This window comes from Lepisosteus oculatus, chromosome 7 (genome assembly GCF_040954835.1).
Source record: "Lepisosteus oculatus isolate fLepOcu1 chromosome 7, fLepOcu1.hap2, whole genome shotgun sequence".
Classification (NCBI taxonomy): domain Eukaryota; kingdom Metazoa; phylum Chordata; class Actinopteri; order Semionotiformes; family Lepisosteidae; genus Lepisosteus; species Lepisosteus oculatus.
In genome coordinates, this window is record NC_090702.1 from 34,232,092 (window position 1) to 34,257,593 (window position 25,502).

Consider the following 25,502-nt stretch of genomic DNA (forward strand, 5'->3'; position numbering starts at 1 on the left):
TATAATAATATTTTGGATACTAGAAATATCATGATGTCATGTGACTTGTGTGCCATTTGTTGACAAGATCATCTATGAATCATTTCAGTGCTTTTCTTCTCTCTCAGCTGTCCGAGAACTCACTCACTAGTCTTTTACATACATTAATGACACTCAATTTGCTTATCCTTTTTCATACTGCCTTTTAACACAAAAATGAAAATGTGAAAAAAATAATTTGCATAACAATTGTCAACAACAGAAAGGAGCGTTTCAACTGAAAGTTGGGTGATTTTGTTCAATACAGTACTGTACTCTGTTAGACTGCATTATACAGTATGTTTGAATTATGCGCCACTGTATCCAAAATAAAAAAAAAAACAACTTGACACCACAGTGTATAATCACTGGAATTAATACATATAGTTTTGCTGTAAAAAAATGTTAAGTAAATCGATTTGGCCCAATTGTTTACAAAACTTCAGATCTTTTCTTTTCCTGAACAGATTGAGAAATGATTTTATTCATATTGTCCTGATTACAAAACTCTGAAGTATGTTGATACTGTAAAGTTAAAGGCTTTCAATGAGAAAAGTAAATACTTTAAATAAAACAAGACAAGTAGGCAGTCATTATAATTAATGTGACAATTTAGTGATAGATGGGTGAAGCCTTAAATAGCATCTTGTCCATTTGTTGAGCTCTGCAGTTTCATTCTTTGATTTATTCCACTGTCTGTGGAGATGCAGATTTCCTTCTACTCTTTCAGGCCCCAGGCAAGCAAAGCATCTTGTAAACCTTGTGTGATTATTTCAGCCGTATGGAGTTCGGGGAAGTAAGATGTGTGCAGGCATCTGCGGCATAGATTCCCATCAGAATTCATGTAGTGTACTGCAAGGTCTGCAAATCACAGTAATTTCAATATCAGTTGCTTTTGTTGTCAAAACAAATCCCAGCTCCTAAAGATGACCATCATCTTTCCCTCTACATTAGATGCAGTTAAAGCCTTTTTGTTGTACTTCTTCCAGCTTTTGCTGGTCACAGCCATTGTTAAAACGAAAAAGAAACTGAGTGCAGTGGTAAGAAAAAAGTTTTTGAACCCTTTGGAATTATCTGTATTCCTGCAGTAATTGCTCCTTAAATGTGATCTGATCTTCGTCTCTGTCATAATAAGAGAAAAACACAATCTGAATAGCAAATAACCCACAAACAATTGTACGTTTACATATCTAAATTGAGCACATTGTTTAAATGTTCACTGTCTATGCTGGAAAAAGTTTAGGACCTCCAGGATGATGACATCTAATAATGAAATCTTATCTAAAGTCAGGAGTACTAATTAGATTAAATTGAGGTGTGTCAGTGTTTTCTCACAATTGTATGTTTGTGAGATATGAAGATTGTAGTTGAATGAACCTGTTGATAAAATGTTTAATATGTAATTCAATACGTAATATGTAAATTATTGATTTTTCAACTGAAAATTATTGAAATAGTACCACTCTAAAACTGTCTATAATGACCCAATTTCAATCAGGTAGAGATGGGAGACTGGTTATATTTAGGAGCTTGACTGCCAGTGAATACCAGTATGCTCAGATAGACAAAGAAGCCCTAGCTTTGACCTGGGCCTGCAAAAGGCGACTGCATGTTTACTGGAAGTGGATTTCTTCATCAAGATGGACCACAAATCTTTGATCATCTTGTTTAGTTTAAGACCATTCAATGGTTTACCACCAAGAATTCTGACTGATTGCTTAGATTCTATTGCAATATTACATGGGCCAGGGAGTGCCAGAATATCTCCTCCTATACTGGCCAGACCAGACAGATATACCATAAAGCAGATGATTTTCTAATGAAGGAAGAAAGAATTGTAATTCCTGAATGTTTCAGACAAGAGATGCTGACAAAACTTAATGAGGGGCATCAGGAAATAAATAATTGCTTGGCAAGAGCAGAATCCTTCTGGTGGCCAGGCACGACTCGTCAGGTATCTAGAGGAAAGATGCAAGTCAGCCTTCAACCGCTAATGACGGTGGCCACAAGTTGCACTGCTACCTTTCACTAGAGAAATGCAAGTTACCTTGCAGTGATGGATTACTACCCCAGATCCTTTGGAAGTACAAAACTGCTAATCATCACAGAGACACTTAAGAAGTATAAAAGGATCTTTTGCAAATTTGGTTTGACACCAGAGACACTGATCACAGACGGTCTGAGTTTGCTTGCTTTGCTGCAGATTGCAAACCCTATGAGCAATGGAGAGGTAGGAAGAGCTATAACAACTGTGAAAACTGTGAAACTGCTTTTGCTGAAGAACACGATCCTCCCAAAGCTCTAGTGGGGAGTAGAGCCAGCGCCTTTGTCCAAGGCCTTTGGCCCAGCACAGCTTCTGCTGAAGCAGAACATCAGAAAACTGATACTGGTTTCATCATGGCAGCTCAAGCCAAGATGGCCAAGCCTCAGATCTTTCAGACAGAAGGAATAAAGCCTAAAGGACATGCAAAAACAATGGTACCTCGCATGATGATGAATGCAAGAAGTACTAAATCTTGATCCCGGACAGAAAGCTTGGATCCAAAATGCACTGTGAGCACTCAAGGGTCCTGTACAGTGGACACTGATCAGGGAGGCTACTGAACATCAGGAGTCTCAGTGACAAGATCTGGGCAAATGTCCAGACCACCTAATTGACAACATCTGTGACAGGATGTAAGTAATTGTGAATAGTTAAGAAGAGCAGCTGTTGAGAATGGAACAGGATAATCATCTCAGTCAACTCTTCGGGCACAGACGGTCTTTCCTGACCTATAGATCTTGAGCTTCATATAATCTACTTTATGAGAATGTAACCTGTTAGAGGAGGTATGCATTAAGCAGAGGTCTTTTAAGTTGAAAGGAGGGATGTACAGTACTTGGATACTAAAAAGGTGTTGATAGCATTCGTGATGTACTGTAAGAAGATTCATGTGAAGAAGCTGGAAATAATGGGTTATAAGAGTGTAATAAAGAGGGGTCACTGTTACCTTACAGGGGCTAAGCACAGTCTGTGTGCAAACCATTTTTTTCTCCAATGCTTGTCTTTTTAAACACGATTAAGCAGGTTGCTTTTTAGTACTGCAAACTCTAATGGTGAAACATAAAGAGTGCTTTAAATAGTTCTTTGACGTGTTTTTTTCTTTGCTATTTGTTCTTCTGTATTTCTACCAAAAAAATACCAAGCATGTCAATTGCAATCAGTTCTTTGTTTAAATCCTGCTCTGTATTGGTTTCTGAGCTGTGCAGGTGTGTAATTGTTTTCTGCATTTGACTTTACAGTCTTTGGATTTCTTTCAATTTTCTGCAGGTTCAGCATTTGCTAAAGCGAAACCAGAAAGCCCTTGGACATCCCTGACGAGGAAGGGCATAGTGAGAGTGGTGTTCTTCCCGTTCTTCTTCAGATGGTGGATCCAAGTCACCTCAAAAGCAATCTTTCTTTTGTTGCTTTTTCTATACCTCCTGCAAGGTTAGTCACTGATGTGCTTGAGAGCAGATACAGGTGATTATTTTCAAAATGTGGTAATAGCATTACCTATAAAATTTAATATATATTACCATAAAGCTTATCTATGTCTGATCAGAGTTTTAATTATGCACAAAAATGCCTTTTGGATTGGTGGCATTTTTAAGTCAGTATTATTGTTGGAAAACAGGCTTCATTATTTTTTTTGGACCATTGAAAGAGGTCGGAAGATTCTGAAAATAATTATTAGGCCCAAATAATTATTTTGCTAAAGGATTCTTTTTTATTGTTATCACTTTCAAATGCTACTCCTGTGTGTTTTCCCCAAGCATTTATATACCAGAATTTACTTATACTGCCCCCTGCCTTGCCATACAAAAAATGCACGTACATTACTATCAGAGTCTGTATTAATTAGTGTGTAACATAGACCATACCTTCCACATTAATTTGTACCCCATATGAAATGGGGAGAAAAAACAACATACTGTATAACAGAAAGATCTGCAGACTAAATATATAAATTCTAAAAATGTACTAAGTAGTAGCAAACTCATATTTTCCATAAATATTTTAAGTCCAATATTTGCTAAACCTTTGCTTATTGCCTGTGTGTAGTGGGGCTTGGTGCCTGTCTGGGAAGTTGTTTTAAGTGACAGGTTTTCCCACTGTGTGCTCTATTTATAGGAACATGATTATTGTGACTCAGAAGCTATAAGATGCCAGAGCAGTTACAGTAGAATGTAGCACACTTCCTTGTCTTTTACCTAAAGTCTGAAGCTGTCTGGTAATAACATCTTATGGACATATTTGTGTGGTTCTTTGTGTCACTCTTAGAGTCTTTCTTTTTTCCTATGTTTTTCACATGTCCTTATACATTATTGAGTGTGTAACTTGTCATTTTTGCCTTGCCCACAAAGCTGGATTGCTGCAATTTCTTTTCCATTATGTTTTCAATTGTCACTGCAATTCCCTACAGTATCAACTGGAAACTGGCAACCAATAGACTGGCTGTACTTTTGTGTTAAATGTATCAGGTACCTGCAGGTAGTTGGTCTGTTACTGATGGGGCTGTTCCACAACTCTGGGTTTTTTTGATTCACAGGTCTACTGCTTGGGGGCACGAGTGACCTTTTTGGAATGTTGCAAATAGCAGAACAGCTGTTTTTTTTATCTGTGTGCTGTCTCATTGAAGACTAGGCACAGTAGTGTCTTCTGGACCTTAATCTTTTTATGTATATGTTCTTATAAAAGAATGCTTTTCTTTTATATAATTTACAGTTTTAAGAAGAAAATAAATAATGAGCAGCACAAGATCCTCAAAGTACCATGGGGCATTATATAGATATATGGTTTAGGACTTTGTGCAGACTGGTCCTTCTGTTATTTTCTACCTTTCAATGGAAAAATTGAGTTTCCCACTGAATTAATGAAGTATGAATGATGTATTTATGAATCAGTCTTGGCAACAGAAGCTGTTTAAAAGAGATTATGTGGCACATTTACTGCATTTTTGTGGTACACAGACATCATGAAATCACTAGAAAAACAGCCCTGGTTGCCTAGATAGCATTCTGAAATACAGCCTTATAGGGAGTGGAAATGGTATTCTCTACTTTGGTTGTAGGGAGGTTGAGAGTTGGAAATAGAACATCTCATTTTGCTTCTCTGGGGCTGATTTTTGCTTAGGATCATTTTTCAAATATTTCACTGACTGCCAGTGGCTGATGCCAGTGTTTGTCTTTACATTCAATCCATAGTATCATTAAAAACATGTGCGACCCTCTTTAAATTCTACAGACCATGCAAATCATTCTTTTGAACCTATGGTTCTTGCTTATTCGTGACTGCTTGCTTAGCTTTTAAAGGACATTGACACCAAAGAAGACAAACAAGCTATTGGCAACTACGCCTAAATATTTTGTTCTGTTACACTTTCAGTCTGTTTGTTATAGTTTTACGTGCATGCCTTAAATAAATAACTTTTATATACTGTATAACACAAGGCCTGTACTGGGGGACATAGTCTCAGTCAGTCTGCTCTTATCTTTCAGTTGCAGCGGCAGTGTTATTTTTCACCATTCCCCAGACGCACAGCATTCCTGTCACAGAGGTGTTTGGGGCAATATGGCTAATGCTGCTACTGGGAACTGTTCATTGTCAGATTGTGTCCACAAGGACACCAAAACCCACCCCCAGCAGTGGGGGAAAGAGACGAAGGTAGGTTATGTTTTGTGCTTGTCCTTTTTAATATACCAGGGCTCACAAAATACACTTTTTTAAGCTGTGGGTCTTAATGTTCAAAAAAGCTCTTGAATTCAATTAAAAAAAGATGTACTGTAAGTCTAACATGTGGTAATAGCCATCTGCTCCATATGGTTCTCTAGCCCTGGTGGTTAAATGCAGTGCACCTTATGGTATATAAAATAATCTGGAGGTTAAAGGTGCATTGTGTGAATACTCCCAGTGTACAACACAGAACCCTGCAGGTGAGTCTGCATGCTTATTATAAATTGCAGTACCAAAACTTCATTCTTAGTGGTATGTAAAGGAATGATAAGCTACTTGAAGCCCAGCAACTGATCCTAATACCTGTGAACAATTTTCTGAAAGCAGTAAGAAAATTGGCCGTTTCATGCAGCCAGGAGGTGCTGCTGCTTTTGATCAATTAATTGCAGACACATCTGAAGTTGATGGAAAATCCACAAGGGAGATTTTCTGGGATGTGTCCCAAACTTTAGATACCTTGATCTTTTCTGTCAACATTCAGGAGGACTTCATTTTTTGTTTCTTTTAACTGAACTATGTCAGGATGCCTTACTGTATTACTGTGTACCTTTCATACTTCCTCCATTTCTATTTCTTTCTTATGGCTAAGCAGCTTCACTGTGTGGTGGATCTGGTCAGAAATGCAGTTCGTGTTATTTTAAGAGAACCAGAAAATACCTATACATTAAACAGCATCAGCGTTTTATACACTGAAAATGGCAGAGTTGTAATTTCAGTAATTAGACATAGTGTTCCTTTTCAGATATTAATTGAAGACTTAGGGCCAGACATTGTTAAGAAAGGTAAATTGCGATGCATATTTATGCCACAATTTGTGGTTGTCTTGCAACATTGCATTCTGTGTACTGAAAGAAAATGTTAATAATAAGGACCTGTTGCAACACTTAAGTGAGCGTGACTTTGTGACAGAAGTAGGTGACCGGTGATTACCTTCATGTCTATATCTCAGTGCAATACCTCAGCCAGTTGAGCTTAAACAAAGGTGTTCAGGAGCGAAGTCTCAGTCTCTAAAACAGGACTAAAACACTGCGCTGGTGCTGAGTATCTTTTTCGGTTGGAAGTTCCACATTTTTCTTCTCTTAGCTTGTTTAAAGGTGTTCTCCAAAGTAGAAGTGACAGAACTTGACCTGGAATGCTTGACTGTGATGTTCGTAATCATGGAGTAGGAATAGCATGCCACCTGCATGTTTGTAAGACAAGTGTTTTTCTGATGTGTATACAAACACACAGAATGAATAGAATAGAGGTTTTGGCAGCCCCTGTACGGTTTATTTCTCTCAATATGTTGGAGAAACCATGAATGCCACTAGTTTCAAAGTTTTGTAGGTTGAACCTGCTTTTAAGGAAATAAGCAATTGGTCTCAATCAAGCATTAGACAGAACTAGTAACTGAGAATATGTAGCCAGCGACTGCTGCCATAATCCCCTGTACCCTGAAAAGAGTTAGAGGCAGGATCATGCTGGGTGAATGGTAGTGTGTTGTAGGGACACCGGTAGAGACAATGGGACAATGTTAAGGACACTGGTAGAGAGACAATGGGACGATGGTAGGGACACTGGTAGAGAGACAATGGGATGATGGTAGCGACACTGGTAGAGAGACAGTGGGACGATGGTAAGGACACTGGTAGAGAGACAGTGGGACGATGGTAAGGACACTGGTAGAGAAACAATGGGACAATGGTAGGGACACTGGTAGAGAGACAATGGGATGATGATGGTAGGGACAATGGGACGATGGTAGAGCTGGCCTGGCTTCTTTGGCCTGGAGCATCTAATATCTGTTCTTTATTCACTTTATTTAAAGATTTGCTGGCTGTGACAGATTAAGCCTGCTGTCCATAAAAAATTGGAGTCATTCTTAGAGTCACGACTGCCGGTAACTTTAGTGCATCATGTTTTAATATTTAATCAACTCGTTTGTACTAATTCCATTCCATTTTGGCAGATCTTTAAATGAATTAGTAATTCATCAAGAGCTTAGCTGCAAAGATGGATTACACCTGCAAAGTAGTAATTCTTAAGACCTCACAAATATCATTGTGATTGTTCAGTGTGGCTCATAAATTAGGTGCTTTGGTACATCTGGCCCTTAACAATTAATTAACATCTGGCCAATTAATAATTGTGGTGTAGAAGTAATGCAGATGTTTTTAAAAGATTTGTTCACATGTGCAGATACATATTTCATATTGTCTCATCAAGCCTCAGGCAACACAACAATCCATCGGTATATTGTATCACTTTATTGCTGTCAATAGACTTTTTTTCTTGGAAAGATGATACGCCAAAATAATTTTGTCTTAGCACTGAGTTTAATATACCATAAACTTTAAAAGAGACATACTGTTTGTGATTGAGCCAAAGGAAATATTATTTTGGAACAGTCTGGCAGTGATAAATGAAGTTCACCATTTGATCTCTCAATTGGATAAGTGTTTTTAAGGCTAGAATAACACTTAACAACCAGTTGAGAGATTAAATGGTGAACTTCATTTATCACTAGGAAATAATATTTATTTTTTTAATAAGGGAATTTTGCTTGCTCCACACTAGGTGGATACATAGTTAAAGAATGCATAAATTAGTGTAATTAAATATATTTTAATTATTCTTTTCATAAAATGTCATACAATTTAAAGCCTCAGGCATTCAAATAATATTCCACGTTGCACTATTATTTTAACTGTGCAACATCTTTTCGACAAAAAGGGATAGTACCTGCAGGACGGCTTTCACTGAACACATTTCTGAGCAGATCCTTCCATTTTCACATAAGCTGCCTTAGAATAAGCTTTTTCTCATAATTTTTTTCCTTAAAAAATATGAAAAAGGCTGCAGGTAATATATATCTGTTGAGTTGTTTCTTTCTGAGCAACCCTCCACTTTTAATCTTTCTCACTAAAGGAAGTTAAGGAAAGCAGCACACTTGGAGGTGCATAGGGAAGGAGATGGCTCTAGCACTACAGATAACACACAGGAGGGGGCGCTGCACTGCTCCGGTTCTGCCACCACTTACAGCCTTGGCGTTTTCTTCAGAGATTTCTGGCATGATTTCTTTAAACCAGGGTGTGTATTTTTCCTTTAAGGTTACGTGTTGTCCATGTAAGCTGCAATATCTCTTCTCACAAAAAAAAAAACAAGACGGGAAAAAGTAAAACAATGAAGGATGTCTTCGGAGTGAATATTTATGAACTCAGAATGTGAGTTTGCTCTGCACCACTGAAATGATCCGTGTTAGGAACGAGTCATTTTACATCTGATGGCCTCTATGTTTTTTTTTTATTTTAAAGAGGGTATTTTAGTTTTCAGAATGTTTCTGGAGTCTACAGAGATGTTCTGCACAAATTAAGGGACAAAATAATTTTGTGACTTTGTAAATAACAAAATCATTTGGACAAGTGATGAACAGAGTATTTCTGCTCGTTGGGAAGGCTCGAGATCTGGCACCACCAGATGAGTCTATATAGCCGAGGCACCACTTATTGTTTGCAAATTTTGTTCTCCTTAGTATGAGAGCTATTGACGAGTGTGATTCACCTGGGACTCGTCGAAAAAGGGATATTGCAGCTTTCTCGTCACAGCGTAAAACAGTTTCTAAATGTTAGTAAGCTGAGGAAACCAGTTAGGCAGTGCTCTCAAAGGTTTGGTGCTTGTTTTCCGGTCCACTAGTCTTATGTTTATTAAAGTGAAGAATCTAGTCATTTGAAGCTGTGAAGCTGTGTGAAATATTAACCACAGTGCCTGAAAAGAAGGGAGAAAGAAGGAAACAAAAAATGTGGCCAAACCACAAATCACATTTAGGGTTTTAAAGGGCTTCTAAATTGAATTAAGATGGTGATGGAGCATAATGCATGACATCCTACCAAAACAAAGAAGTGTATTCCTCTTCTCTCTGTCTATTGAGATGAAGGTTTTGAATTGCTTTTAATTTTCCTTGAGAAAAAAAATATGTGCTTGTTGATAAAATATGCCTAAAAGCTTTTAGAGCACTGCCTTTGTTGTCTGTTTGGGTGGGCTTGTTTTGATGCATCGCACTGTGATTGATGTCTCATAACGCCGTTTCTGCCCACCAACAAAAAAAAAAATCTCCAGTGACAAAGCTATACGCTGTTGTACTACTGTTAGAGTAGTTTCTTATTACTTAATTACTATTGTTGTCTTTATAGGTATTTCTTCATGTACACATTCATGTCTCCACTGATATATTACTGCATAACAGAAATGCATACTGCATTTACAGAATCTGCTGATCTTCCAAAAATTCAATATTAAGTTTAGTTTTATACAAGTACTCCTAACATTTCTGTAAAATGCGTAATGTACTCCTAACATTTCTGTAAAATGTTGTACACTTTAGGCTTTCCTCCTAACTAATTTTATCTTGAAAGCATTCTGTGTTTTAAAATAATGTGTGTTACGACTCATCCCACCCCTTGTAAAGTGTAAGCTTTCTTAGTTCACTCCTGTTTTATGATTAGAAGCAGGTCATGTTTCTGCAGTATCATCATCATCATCCTTCCAAAGCAAGTTATACTTACATTCAATTGAGGGTAGAGTTTAAAAAACAAAAACAAATTGAAAGTGCTCATAAATACACAGTTCATCAAAATCTGGGTCCATTATTACTATGACCTTTCCCTTATGGGTGTCCTATTTTGATTCTTGTTGAGGATCAAAGGAAAAGGAGTTTCACGTTCTGTGATTGGCACCCTGTTCACATTTGTCAGCTTCACTGAATCAATGTTACATTACAATACAGTACATTTGGCATTCACACTTTGAAGTGTTAAAAGGCACTGGAAAAGCTCTCTTTCCAGGTGGGACTGGAATCTTTCCAGCTGTCTGCTGGCACCATGTCTGACTTCCATCAGTCCCTGGCCGAGCCGAAACAGAACCCACAAAATGATCTCGTGTTACAAAATGCTTATGTGTGTTCTGTTACATTAAACCACTTAACTAAGACATTTTCCTATGCACAGAACAGATGTATTGAATTGTGCTGCCAAAAATGATCTGAAATAAAGCAGTGTTTTCCCCTTTAAAAAAGAACAAAAATTTGTGTTTAACGATAGAATGCAAACCAAGGTCAAGAGATATGAGAAATCATTTAATGATGTTAACTGTGTTTTTGTATTTAACTTTATTTAATGGAATTTGTATTGTCCTTTAGTCATTAACCCTTTAGTCATCACCCGTGGCTATTTATTCGGTCTTAAAGTGTCCTTGTGTCTTAAACTGTACATACTGTATGTACTACACTTCTGTACCTACAGTACTTCGCAAATTCGAAGTTTGAGAAAACAGAAATGGCAGACCCCTCTGAGTGATGAGCAAATGCCCCCTTTACATACACTCTGTGCTCTGCCTTCAGATCGAAGAAGTCCAAGATGTCCATTGACAAGTCAACGGAGACGGACAACGGCTACGTCTCTCTGGACGGGCGGGTGACCAGTAAGAGCAGCGAGGAGGGGCTGCAGCTACAGGGGCCGCACTGCGATCTGCTGCAGGCGGAGGACTGCTGCTGGAGCACCGCTCAGGCCCGGCAGGAGCAGCCCCAGCCGGCTCACAATAAGGTGGGCTCTGTGCGGGACCGTCTCAAAGTGGGGGTGAAGCCCCCCCCCCAATTCCCAATTCCACTTCACACATATAAATACATGTTTAAATATTTTAATAAAGTGACACACAGAACTCTTATTTTAACTCAAGATGAAATCTAAAGTTAGTGGGAGACGCTTTATTCAGAACTGGAGGCATGTCCCGCACTATCTATGTCATGGGTCATCAGTTGCAAGCTAAAAGTTATTGCGGCATAAAAGAATGTTAGCCGGTGGAAAATGGTGAGCACAAGCAGAGATAGGGAAAAAATTTAGAAAACACCACAGTGGGTGCAAGAAAAGAAAAAGGAAGCAGAAGAAGAAGGATGCAAATGTGGTACTTAATGGATTTTTTTAAGGGTTTGTTGTAAAAACCAGGAGCAAAGAAGAAACGGATATGGGTGGTGATCTCGATGACGACAAGGATGCTAGGATTAAGACTCCTGAAGGTATCAATAGCATTAGGAACAACGGCGATGAGTAGTTATGTTCGCAGGCCAGTTAGGTAGCTATTTCATCACCTCAACGCTGCTCCCTGCTGCCACCACTACACACAAGAACCCCCCCACCCTGGGCCCTGTGACACCAATCCCGCCTTGGGCTCGGCCCCCCCCTGAGACGGCCCTGGCTTTGTGTTTCACAGGCAGGAAGGCTGCCCTCTGTACCGAGATCACTGATTCCTGATTGAGACAAAATACTTCACCTGCCCCTAAAGCCGGTAGACTTACATACCCATGGCACCGTCCTTTCATTTAATCATTTAATTCCACTCTTACTGTCAGTCAAATTGTACATTATTCAATTTACTTTTGTTTCAGTGTGATTTAGAGGGTGTTTTGAACTTCGGAATGGGCGTTCCCAAACTTCAGAAGAACGAGAATCCTGTAATTAATCTTTTTTTTTTGTAATTTGTGCCAGTCACATCCAAGTGACCGTTTTAAGTTTTCGGGGTTTCATGTTCTGTGGAAGCCATAGCCATTGTTTCTGAGCTGTATTGTCTCCAGTTATTACTCGTTTCGTCTTCAAAAAGCTGATGGCACAGTAACAAATAACATCCGTGCAGATTCGGGAAAGGAAGCACCATCTGTTGCCAAGAAGTAGAAAAGGGGTTGTGGACAGCGGTCCTGCTCTCCCCAATATAGTCACACATCAATAGGGTGGTGATGTGATGTGTGTGTCTAGGAGTCTCACGGCCCGCGGGTTCTGGAGAACGTGTCAGACGAAGTGTCCAGCGAGGAGGAGCCCGAGGGCAGCTATGGGCTGAACCGGCGAGGGATGGAGCGCATGTCCAGTGACTGCGCACTGCGCAACAGGAAATCACAACACTACAAGAAGCACTACACTGCTGAGGTACTGTATAACAGCTGTTCGACTGCTGCTTTGCTCATTGCACCTCGCCAAGAGCACATAGGCTGCTAAGGACTCCTGCAAGCGGTATAATCAATCTCCATAAATACATAAAGCAACAGTTACCTTGTTGGAAAAGGCCTACAAAAAGAAACATTTTTACGTTTAATTTTTTGTCCATGTTTTAACAGTTGTTGCAGATTTTAAATAAGGTCTGCTTGGAGATAGGAAAAAATACTTGGTTCCACAGTTACATTGCCCTTTAACAGTTGAAAACTTTACAATGAAGAGACATATTTCAACAAGAAACATATCCAGCAGACTACGTTCTCAAACACCTGCATTATATTTTCTTTTGGCCTGCTTCTAAAATAAAATTTCCTGAGCTTGGATGGTGCTCCCATTCAAATGAATGTACCTTTGTCTTAAGTGCTTAAATTAACACAAAACTGAATAATGTTTGAATATCAATTGAATAATTTATTGAATGCGTAAAGGTATATACTGTATCTCACTTCATATCTTGTACACCAGGATAATTAATAAATATTTTGTGGCATCTCTGACACTCATCAATGTAGAAATAACATTTACTACTGTCTGTCATTCCTTTTAATGAACTTCAGGTAGGAATAGTGGAGCTTCAGTGTAAATGGGCTCACAAGATAAAAAAGAATACTGTCAACAAGACTCCAAAATCGAACTTTAAAATGATTTCTTGTTTTAAAATTTAAATAATCACATTTAGCTGCTCATATGCACAATTTTTGAGTTTTTGGACTTTAATAATAATAATAATAATAATAATAATAATAATAATAATAATAATAATTGCTTACACGTTTATAGCGCTTTTCTGGACATTCCACTCAAAGTGCTTTACAGGTAAAAGGGACTCCCTTCCACCACTACCAATGTGCAGCATCCACCTGGATGATGCGACGGCAGCCATAGTGCGCCAGAACGCTCACCACACATCAGCTATCAGTGGGGAGGAGAGCAGAGTAACGAAGCCAATTCATAGATGGGGATTATTAGGAGGCCATGATTGGTGAGGGCCAATGGGAAATTTGTCCAGGACGCCGGGGTTACACCCCTACTCTTTTCGAGAAACGCCCTGGGATTTTTAATGACCACAGAGAGTCAGGACCTCGGTTTTACGTGTCATCCGAAGGATGGCACCTGTTTACAGTATAGTGTCCCCGTCACTATACTGGGGCATTAGGACCCACATGGACATCAGCGTGAGCACCCCCTGCTGGCCCCACTAACACCTCTTCCAGCAGCAACCTTAGTTTTTTCCCAGGAAGTCTCCCATCCAGGTACTGACCAGGCTCTGAGCTTCAGTGGGCTGCCAGTTGTGAGTTGCAGGGTAATATGGCTGCTGGCTGTATATGCTTTATATGACTGATATGGCTTTTACTTATATATTTGAAGTAAAAGTCATAAAATATATATGTAGCGAATGGCAGTCCTAAGGAAACGGCCTGAATTCTGAAGGTTGTTTTAGTGATTTCTCTAAAAGTAAAGCTAACATTTTAATTAAGCTTATATATAAGGATCACAGATCCCCTTAAAGTGTCAGGTCTTAGCTAAAAAGGAAATACAGTAGTAAACTTACAAGAAAATGTTTACCTTTTCACTTCCATAATTTTGATTTTGTTTTTACTTTCCATTTCATCAATTTATGAAATATTTTAAAGAAAGTTTTCAAACATTAAATTTAGGGAGGTTTGTAATAATTTACTTTTAAGGGGAAATCGATTTAAAACTGGTGACTGAGGGCATTTTTACAAAATGATGGGGGAATCTGGAACAAACTAGTTTTAAGAAATGATTGGATGTGATCTTTGGATCAACCATCAAGCAACAACAAAACGATTTAGGTGAGCAAAATCATCTCGTTTGCACCTTGTAATATCAGTCAAGTAATGTTTTTAAATGACTTAGCTGGAATGAAAAAGAAACAAAGGAATCATTTTTTTTACTGTGCCTTCCTGTGTTTTGTGCCAAAAAAGATTTATTCTGTTTCATTTTCTGGGAAGCATCTTGTTTATCCAGTGTAAAAGCGGAATCGGTAAAGTTTTGTTTTTTTTATAATTTGTTTATAAGCTTATTTATCCTGTTTCCAAAGAAACATGCTGGATGATACTGTTTTGTTTGTTCCACAATTTGTTTTCCTGGAATGCAGAGTTATGTTTTTGCAATGAAAATGCCTTTGGATCTTTCATCACATGTGACTTATGAATGCTGTCCTTGGCAAAGAAAAAATGTTGTAATGTTTAGGTTTTTTTTCCCACCAAGGCATTCACAGGCGTGAATAGGAGTTGCTGTTTTTGTAGGTATTCTTCCTGCCAATAGTTAATGCACTTAATTTTATTTCTTTTTTCCTTTATGTACTTGTTTTGTCTTTATTATATTCCTTGTGATTATAAGCATCATGAGGGGAAGGCATTCGGTACAACAGAAAAAGTGTTGTGCTTAAGCACAGAAAATATGACTTTTTTTTTGTGGGGCAGTGAATACATTATTTATCCACTAGAGGGCAACTAAATGAGACCTAGAATCTTTCTTTTTAGAATTCTTATCCCTATCCTTTTAGACTCATTTATTATTTTAAAATGTATAGGTGTTTTATAGTGCATTAGATACCTCCAAAAAACGTTAGGAATTGACCTAATGTTGAGTTGTTGAAAATGACATAAGAGCGTACCTCTGAGTAGTTCCTTATTGAGTTATAGAATGGTTTCTTCATTAGCTTTTTGTCTAAATAGGTAGTTTTGGCTTTTGTCTTAAAAGAATTGGATTTTTAGAATTGGATACATATGTAATCAATAAATGCTCATCTAGAAGCTGAAGGCAGGACTGGGAAGTGGTTATCTCCTGTTGAGCGGCACAGTAAGCTACTATGCAGCTGCTCAGTGTTGTTCTCACTCTGAGAATGTGGATGCGAGCTGCTCATGGGGTCATTGATTGCTGTGGTTGCCGTTGACAACAGGAGGTGACCAAGTCGGGCACCAGCTGCAGCTCCCGCTGCTCCAGCTCCCGGCAGGACTCTGAGAGCACGCGGCACGAGTCCGAGACGGAAGACGTGCTGTGGGAGGACTTCCTGCACTGCGCGGAGTGCCGCTCCTCCTGCACCAGCGAGACAGAGGGGGAGAACCCTGCTGTCTGCACTGCCGCCAAGAAGGAGTACCGGGACGACCCCTTCCACCAGGTCACATCCCGAGACGCTGCACAGCGCCGCCTTCTAAATACTGTACTTTGAGCGTTATGGAGAGCTCCCAATGGTCTGTTGTTGAGCACACATCGAGCACTGTGGTCCAGACCTGGCCAGTCTGAGTCTGGGTGTAGTCGTTGGCCACTTGGAACCAGGGTTGCTCATATTCCAGTGATGTGTTTGGCTGAGAGTCAGCAGTGTGGATGGGCCGCTGGGCATGTCAGGGAAGACCTTCTAAATACTGTACTTTGAGCGTTATGGAGAGCTCCCAATGGTCTGTTGTTGAGCACACATCGAGCACTGTGGTCCAGACCTGGCCAGTCTGAGTCTGGGTGTAGTCGTTGGCCACTTGGAACCAGGGTTGCTCATATTCCAGTGATGTGTTTGGCTGAGAGTCAGCAGTGTGGATGGGCCGCTGGGCATGTCAGGGAAGACCTTCTAAATACTGTACTTTGAGCGTTATGGAGAGCTCCCAATGGTCTGTTGTTGAGCACACATCGAGCACTGTGGTCCAGACCTGGCCAGTCTGAGTCTGGGTGTAGTCGTTGGCCACTTGGAACCAGGGTTGCTCATATTCCAGTGATGTGATTGGCTGAGAGTCAGCAGTGTGGATGGGCCGCTGGGCATGTCAGGGAAGACTGAGCTCAGCATGCTCAGCAATGACCATGTTGACGTCCTGGCAACCCGAGAGCTTGCAGTTATGACTGAAAGCCGCATCCCTCCCTTAGTGGGCACGAACTCTCCTACGGCACTGTGGGACCCGCAGTGTGAAAAGCACTGGGCGACTCTCACAGATGCGTATTTCAGAGGAAGGCATCCTCGGTCCTCATCGCCACTCTGCTGTTTCATGAGTCACAGTGGTGAACATTGTCAGTTCCAAATTGAGGGAGTCCTATAAAAAACAAGAAAATGCTAATTGGAAGTTGAAATACAGAGTTTATTTGACAACTGCGCTTCCAGTTCTGAGGAACACTGAACATCCAGGTTTTTGGTCCAGCCAGCATTCAGTCATTTTAAAATTACATTTTCAACAGCATTGCAAACAATAAAACACCTTTATTAATTTAGAAAATGTAGAGTTTCTGAGGGGCTCATGAATAAAACAACATACAGTAAATTGAATAGTGAATAATTAGATGCTGGTCGGATCTCCTAATGTTAATGTTTCCTACTTCATAAAGTGCTGGAGGTTAGTCTTTTCTTTACACAGTATTTTCAGGACCTCTGAAAATACTCAATAATGTAGTTGCTGACGAAAGGGGATCTGTAGTATCCAGATAGTTATTTATTACGTAATCCTTACTGTATGTATTGAAATCCTTTGAAATTTAATTTTCTTGGAAATCAGATTTCTATGATTATATGATTTATTTTTTAACTAGATTTCATTTTTTTTTTTGGTACAGACATTGTAATGAAGTATGTGAATTTGCTTCTTCAGAAAATCTAGAGCATGGGCCAGTAAAAGACAAATGATCTGATGTTAAAATGTTGCCTTTGATTTTATTACTTGAATCCTTATAGAAAGCTGCTGCTCTTTCTCTCCCTCCTCTGTTTTTGTACTTTACTTTTAACAAGTAAACATTTGCTTTCCAGGGTCACATACCATGGCTTCACAGCTCCAATCCAGGCCTGGAGAGAGTGAGCGCTATCGTGTGGGAGGGCAATGAGTGTAAGAAAGCTGACATGTCTGTGCTGGAGATCAGTGGTATGATCATGAACAGGGTGAGTAGGGAAGCTGTTGGCATGGAAACGGATTTCTCCAGCCGTGCATAATTTTTTAAATAACACAAAGTCTGTCATGCTTAAAATTTTGTATTCACAATGTACAAAAATGTTCATATTTTGACCAGAAAATAACCACTGCCACAAATTTCACACAGGGAGGGGGGTGTTATGAAATTATAAATTAAGAAGGTTATTAAATCAATAAAAAGAATCACGTCCTGACACCAGCTTGCTATGCAAGCATATTAGTAGTTTCAAATTTTCACCCCCTAAAGTCAGGGATTATGGAGTATTATAGGGCACATACTATTGTTAACATATGTTATTTTCTGGCACTGCTTGATAATGGAGTAATGACCAGACCCAAACTTAACAAGACAAACATTCATTAACAATAAATTGCACAATGTTTACACTTAAAAACTGATATTTACAATTCTAGGGGGCTCCAGAGCCTAATTTTCTACAGACATTGAATACCCAGACGTCTCCCCCTATTCAAATTAACATTAAACACCTTACTGTACAAGGCACAGAGAAGAACCTGCATCCTGTTTAAATGGATCCTAACCAGGACTGAAACTCCCTCTCTAAATGGATGCACACAAAAGAATAGAAACCAAACATTTTTAGCATGAGGATTCGGCAAACTAGGAAATCAGAATTTCCTTAAAAAAATAAGATCACTGTCTTGTTTCTTATAAGAGTCAGAGTCCAGTGGCTTCTAAGTCTGATGAAAAAGAAAGAAAAACTCTCTCACAGCACTATCTTAAGATATTGATGATGATTCCTTTTTTCTGACTGCTGTTGGCTTCCTGCTGTCTTTTTGTTCTGTTCTTTAACCTGCTTTGTCCTGTGACCCATCCCCCATTGAGGCTAGCATAATGACCTCACTGACAATGGTTCAGTCACTGTTGAATGTTCTAATATTAAAGGTTGACTTAATGATCTAACCATGATACAGTTTAACTTGAGTAATTTATTGGGAATGCTCTTTTGATCATCTGTATCTTGGTCAAGGCAGTTGTATAAATTCAGCAAGACTCTACCCATTATCTCAAACCTTCAGAATAAGGTAATTTAGCTGGGAAATGCATAGGTCACTGACCTTTCTGAACCAGCCACCTCCCCCAGCCTCTGTAGTAAATTAAATCTTGAATGGATAAAGGTGTCCTCAGCTGTGGCAGAGCTTTAGTCTGAAACAATTGCAATATACGAACTACTATAAAATTAATGGAAATTACAGAAAAAAACTGGTTAAGTATTTTTTTTGCATGTTTTTTGCTGGTATCAGCTTCAAGTGCTTATTTTGTTTAAAATGAAGAGTTTAGATCCAAAAAACACACTCCAGAAAGACTCCTGTGGCATTCTGATTTTTTTGCTTTGTATTTCTTTTTAAGGTTAACCTCTACACTCCAGGAATAGGCTACCAGATATTTGGGAACCTAGTGTCCACAATCCTGGGACTGACACCTTTTGCCTACAGACTTTCACAGTATAAAGACTTGGAGCAGCTCACTACACTCTCTGCTAATGAACTGATTACCATTGCCTTTGGCTCCAGCTCTGATGTCTTGGTCATCTCCATGGTAACGATCAGCTTTGTGGTCAGAGCCTGCCTCATCTGGCTCTTCTTCTTCTTGTTGAGTGTCGCAGAACGCACATATAAGCAGGTTAGTGAAGGTTGTGGCTGGCATTCCTGAGCCCTACGACTGGTTGTTCTTATACGTTATATGGTGTTTTCTAGTGATAAATGGTCATTTTTGTTACTTTTTCCCATAGCAAACCAGTGCCTTGTCACCTGCAGAATGCTGTCAAAAAAGAGCCCGATGACTCATTAACTCCCAGTTTTTTTCAGAATGGGCGAACCCTGCCTGGACAGGGCTAAAGATTCCAAACTCCTCTGTTTGTCAATTTACAGTATAATCACCACAGGACCTCCCTCGAGTTGCAAAATGGCATGATGGAGCATTAATTTTAATTAAATATTAAATTATTAATTTAATATTATTAGTAAAGAAAGCGTAAATGCTTTTGGATATTTTTAATATTTTTAAAATTTTTAAGATTTCGCCTGAAACGTTGCAATTAAAACAATAACAGTAGCAGTTCCGTTAGTTTAATCAGTTTTTGCAGGACCTCATTGTGAAACCTGAGATGGGAATATAAAAGTGGAAGAAATTAACACATTGTAAATCTTGTAATTAAAAATGAACATGTATATAAATTCTCAGATAAAAGAAGAGACCTTTGAGGTGATTCTGAATTTTCGATAATGCGTATGTATGCCAGGAGAGGGCAGTGTAATCATAGGTGATGATTATAATTTACTTCATAACATTGAAGACAGTACATTATCTGAAGTATCATTGTGTGGTATCTTAGATACAGGATATCTTCTGACAACCCTGATCCGGATGTCAACAGTAGTTTTTTGGAAAAGGCTTTTTACACTGTTTTTTGTTACATTACTTATCTATGTTCAATACAAACTTATAACCAACAGATTTATCATTACAGTCAAATCTCATAACTTACGCAGGGTACAAGTAAAAGAGCTGTAAAGAAATGTAAATAAGATGACTGTATAAGTTAAATAACTAGCTCTCATAGGCATGCTTGACAGTTTTTTCAGATACATTTTTAATTTTTGTATTTTACGGAGTCAATTGGACAAGTTGAGAGTCAACTATTAGAATTTGTTTTACATTTGCAGTACAGTATTTCATTCCATTAAGTTTTAATCACTATAAAATATTTTAAATTTATTCATAATGTAATTTTTTAGAACCTAGTGCCTCTGTATGAAATGCCAATGTCTGTGTGTCTTAGACTGAGTAGGTGAATGGGAACCAACCTGTAATTTCCTGTTTTCATAGAGATTACTCTTTGCTAAACTCTTCGGCCATTTAACATCTGCAAGAAGAGCCAGGAAATCAGAGGTTCCTCATTTTCGTTTGAAGAAAGTACAGAACATCAAGATGTGGCTTTCTTTGCGTTCGTATCTTAAGGTAAGTTCCGTTCCTTATTTGGTCCAGCAGAATCTGCAAACGTACTATTCGGATTGACCAGTTTCAGATTCTGTGTTGCTTGCCTCCTACATTTCTACCAGAGTTCAACTGTTAAACTGGAAGAACTGTCAAAAATATATGGTTGTACAAAATAATTCGGGAAAACCTAGCTCATAATTGGTTTGCTCTGCATCACATGAATGCACTTTAGAAATAGGCCATAACATGGCTTCCATATGCATAAAGTGCATCACATTCTGAAAAAGACTCCAAGATCCAACATTCCAGTATAACCACATGGTACCCTGATCATGTCAGGCCTCTGGACCTAAGCAAGGCTGGGCCTGGTCAGTTCTGAGATGGGAGACTTCCAGCGGGAAAAAAGGTTGATGCTGTAGGAAGCAGTTACCAGTAGATACTGTAGCACTCCTCCCTTTGGATTACACTGTTCAAAAAGCCAAAGCCAAGTGTAGTGACCTATGACATTATACTAACGGCAGTGCCATCCTTCGCACATAGGTCATTGACATAACATCATCACTAAAAATTCCATTGCATCCTTTTCAGAAGCAGGAAAATTACCACTGGTGCCCTGGAAAAATTCCACTCTGGGCATTTTTAATCTGGCCTCCCTAATGTAGCCCCATAATTCAGTTGATAAACCACTTGTTTGTCACTTCTTCCCTTGATCAGCTGTGTCACAAAGTTGCTTGTGCATTAAGGCTGCTGCATGTCACCCAGCTGCACTTCTGTGGTGGACATAGTGGATTACCTCCTTTATGTTAAGTGCTTTTTTAAATCCTTTGGGATGAAAAACACTATACAATTCATCTGAGTTAATCTAACAGCTCAGAGTTTGTAGAAAGAGTAAAATGAGTGTCTGTTACAATTACTTAATTTTGTACAGGATCAACCCAAGTTACTTTTTAGAATTTGGTCAAAATGGAGGCTCTCCTAAAAGCTAGAATTCAAACCCTTGTTGCTGGCAGTACAATGACATGTGTGGCCTTTGCTAGTTCACTGTCCATTTAATAGAAACGGTTAACTGGATTTCGTTCTGCATAGTCAGCTTTGCTTTTGTGACAGAGCATGAATTAAACTTTTTTTATCTGCTACATTTTTCCTCTAATCAACAAATATTTTAATAGGCTATAATTAATCATGCAGAGAGGATAATTAGGATCAGAGGAACCTGTAGACACAGCAGGGGAAACAGTACTTTTTGACGGCGTTAATTTGATTTAATAGTAAGATATGAAGCATGCCTGCTGCTTCTGGAATGGAGATCACTGGAGTGGGACAAGGCAACTCCTGTTCCTTCGTGGAGAAGTTAGGCTCAGAAAGCTCTCCAGTCCCACTCTTGGGATGAATTATACTCACTGCAGGGCCTTTGGTAAAAGAACTTTATAGCAACGAGCAATTAATCTGTGCTGCCTTCTCTTTACAGCCTCTCACAGTAAGCTTTCTCTCTGTTACAGAGACGGGGCCCTCAGCGGTCTGTCGATGTGATAGTTTCTTCTGCGTTTTTGCTGACTCTCTCTGTTGTGTTTATCTGCTGCGCCCAGGTGAGTCTATTAATAAAACGCCCAATTCCAACATAAAATTTACTTTAAGGTATTGCTTTATATCTACTTCCGTTCATTCTCCTTCTTAGTTTGAGGGCTTGGGATTCATTTTTTTATCAACAGTAAAAGTTTTCCTACAGTTTATTTGCCACTGGTGATTTGAATACCCTAAAATGTTGTTTCATAGATGGATTTTAAGAATTTTAAAATTATTCTTGCTCCTGGGGCACAACCGTATCATGTCCATATTGCATTTTCTTTTCAGTGAATTTTAAGGGCATTTTGCTTATATTTCAGAGTACCCACCCGTTTTCTACAAGTGTTTAATCCAGCTCAGTCTTTGGAATGTGTAGGGTAGCAGTGAAACAGTGGGTGCAAGGCTAGATACACCCCGGGCATGATGATCAAAGTCCAAAAAGACAATAAAGGCCACACAGAACACCACCGAGGAAAGATCAACAGTTAAAGATGTTGTGTTGATGGTACTGTGGAGCAAAGCCAAGCAAGCAGCTGTGAGCTGAGGGTGCCAGCAGTGCTTGTCCTCAGGCAGTGTTCAAAGAGGTCTGGCTGCTACAGGTCTCAAAGGAAGTATCACTGCCTAGAAACCAGTGTTACAACCTCAAAATTAGTTAATGCATCTAAATGATCTAGTTTGTTTGAAAAATAGTTCATGAATGACATGGTCTAAGGCAGTGGTTCTCAAACTTTTTGGACCAAGTACCACCCCTGATCCAACCAAAGCATCCAAGTACCACCTACAAGTCATCATCTCATAGGAACCCCAGAAATTCTCAATGACCAACATGAGCGCGCGTTCACACACACTCACACATACATATAATAAATATTATAATATAAACTTTATTTGATATAGCGCCTTTAAAGGTGGCTTCTCAAACCGTTTTACAGAAAAAAAACAGTAACAACAACGAATAGAAATAATACAAAAGCACCATTTCAGTGAGAGTGGTGATTTAGTCGAGCAAAGCAGATGTGAAATAATTTTTCGAGCCTTGATACAATTCACAACAGAATCTAACAGGTTATAAATCGTCAGGCATTTTCTTGATGGAAAAGGTCTCGCAGTGAATGTTGCATTGCGTCCATTAATTTCTGGAGCAACCTCTAATTTGTGCAACTACACCAATATGTCGGCTTGTCATTGCTCTAGCACTGTCTGTACAAACTCTGACACATTTTATCCAGTCGATGCCATTCTCTTCGATAAATTCATTCAGAAGCTGAAATATGTGCTCTCCTGTAGTTCCTGTTGGTAGCGGTTTACAGAACAGAAAGTCCTCATGAGACGTACCCTCAAACTCGTATCTAACGTAAACAAGCAAATTGGCGAAATCGACTACAGACTCATCTAATTGCAGTGAAAAACATCTGCTTATTTTAACCCGCTCTATCAACATACTTTTAATATCATCCGCCATATCAATAATTCTATTAGTGACTGTGTCTTTCGGGGGAGCAGCAGGTCGAGCTGTTTAGCAGCTTTTTCTCCACACATCATAGTGTGGGGCTTACATGCTTTAGCAATCTGCAAGCTTGCATTTTTATTTCTGTATTTATTTTAAGTTTTTATTACATGCGCATGGGAGCGAAACACAGAGACGCTTGGTGTATTTTTCTCAATTTAACTTAGAACCGTTCTTAAATATTTTTCTGTTATCTATCACGCTTTTTTGTGCTCACAAGATTACCAGCGTTCGTAGCACGTATTTCTATGCATTCCTGTGCTTACAACATTGGCATTGTTCCAAAATCACGCGCATTCTCCTACCTCCCCATTTGCTGGAGATAGCTTTTGTTTTAAATACAATTGGTCACTTGCCATAGCACGCATTCCTATAGAGTGGTATAGAATTACATAGTAGCTCTGTGTCCACTGAAGTATTAGCGCGCACTGTATTGTAGTACGTAGGCTGCATATTCGACACGTTTTAAAATAGAAAAACCCGTCCCGATTTTTCAGCGCACACAACAAAGTTCCAGGGTCATATGGCATACCAGCTGGCTGCGCTATGCGTACCACTGCTGGTACGTGTACCACAGTTTGAGAACCACTGGTCTAAGGGTTAGGATACCTGGTTTTCACCTATGTGACTCGTGTTCAACTGCCAGTTGCGGGACTAGAGATGTCTACACTGACTGAATTTACACAGACAGGTTGACGGAACTGAACTTTCTTCACGAGAAAAGATTATGATGGAACCTGATAAAAGTATTTAAAATCCTCCAAAAGACACCAATGGAAACAGTGTTTTAATGCATTTAAAGCCAAGAATAGGAGGAACTTCTTAACCAAAAAGCTTGTGGGAGTATGAAACGGGCTACCCACCCATCCTGGGTGTATTCTGCTTTGCACCAGCTACTTGCCAGGACAGGATCTGGTTCCCCTGTGACCTTGACTTGGATGAAGTGGTTAGAAAATGGGTGATGTAATCACCTATGAAGAAAAGGGGTGGTAGTAAGACTTTTTGAGGATGTACCTGAAATTTTGGGGTCAGAAAATACATTGAAGTGATGCTAACTAAAGAAAAATACAGTTCCATAAGAATATGATGTAGGTTGAAAGTGATACATTTTACAGCTTGACAGTGATGCCAGATTTTTGAAAAATGGTTAAAGATAAAAGTCTGTATAGAACAATGTAATTCAGATATAAAGCAAGGCAGCATAATTCCCTATCTGTTGTCTGATACATTTCCTCCTCATCAGCTTTGGTCTTCATTGAAGATGTGCGCCATCAAGATGTGTATCTAAACCAGTCTGAGCTATTTGGTCTGTCGGGAATCAATTTTTCCAGTGTTGTTTAGAAAACATCCCGCTGTTCTGAAGAAAAGCTGCCATCAGGTTTTAAAAAACAGTCCACTGAGGCTTGTTAGACAGTGATAGTGTTGACAGGAAGGTCAGGCAGAAAGAAAGAAAGAATTAAAGTCTGCCAGGACAACTTTTCAACAAGGTGTCTGATCCCTCTCTGTCCTGAAGGGATATTCTGTACTCAAGGGGACGTTATATGACATTTCAAGCAACTTTGTGACAATATGTGCAGTATTGCTTCACATCTGCAATATAAAAGAGTGTTGATGTGTAAAGGTTCAGCTACTGTGCATTTTTAGTGCAACCCCAAAAACACCTGAAATACCTCTCTTGAAAGTTCCTCAGGTAAGCCTGCTGTACTCCTATAATGCTTGCAAGTGCAGAAGAGGATTATCTGAGATGTTAAAGGAAAGAGTCACACATCTTTCTAGT

General features: G+C 39.1%; 1 protein-coding gene across 3 annotated transcripts in view; it reads left to right on the forward strand.

Moving 5' to 3' along the window:
- LOC102689674 (protein PHTF2) overlaps window positions 1–25,502 on the forward strand; it is a 93,731-nt gene that overhangs the window by 59,965 nt on the left and 8,264 nt on the right. For 2 of the 3 annotated variants that reach the window (XM_015352647.2, XM_015352648.2), the window contains 10 exons: window positions 3,329–3,487; window positions 5,539–5,704; window positions 8,681–8,842; window positions 11,148–11,349; window positions 12,553–12,720; window positions 15,716–15,934; window positions 17,534–17,662; window positions 19,066–19,338; window positions 20,545–20,676; window positions 22,155–22,241. In XM_015352647.2, coding sequence (XP_015208133.1) covers window positions 3,329–3,487; window positions 5,539–5,704; window positions 8,681–8,842; window positions 11,148–11,349; window positions 12,553–12,720; window positions 15,716–15,934; window positions 17,534–17,662; window positions 19,066–19,338; window positions 20,545–20,676; window positions 22,155–22,241 — 1,697 coding nt within the window. The remainder of the gene's footprint in view (window positions 1–3,328; window positions 3,488–5,538; window positions 5,705–8,680; window positions 8,843–11,147; window positions 11,350–12,552; window positions 12,721–15,715; window positions 15,935–17,533; window positions 17,663–19,065; window positions 19,339–20,544; window positions 20,677–22,154; window positions 22,242–25,502) is intronic. The other variant, XM_015352649.2, reaches the window with a different exon arrangement.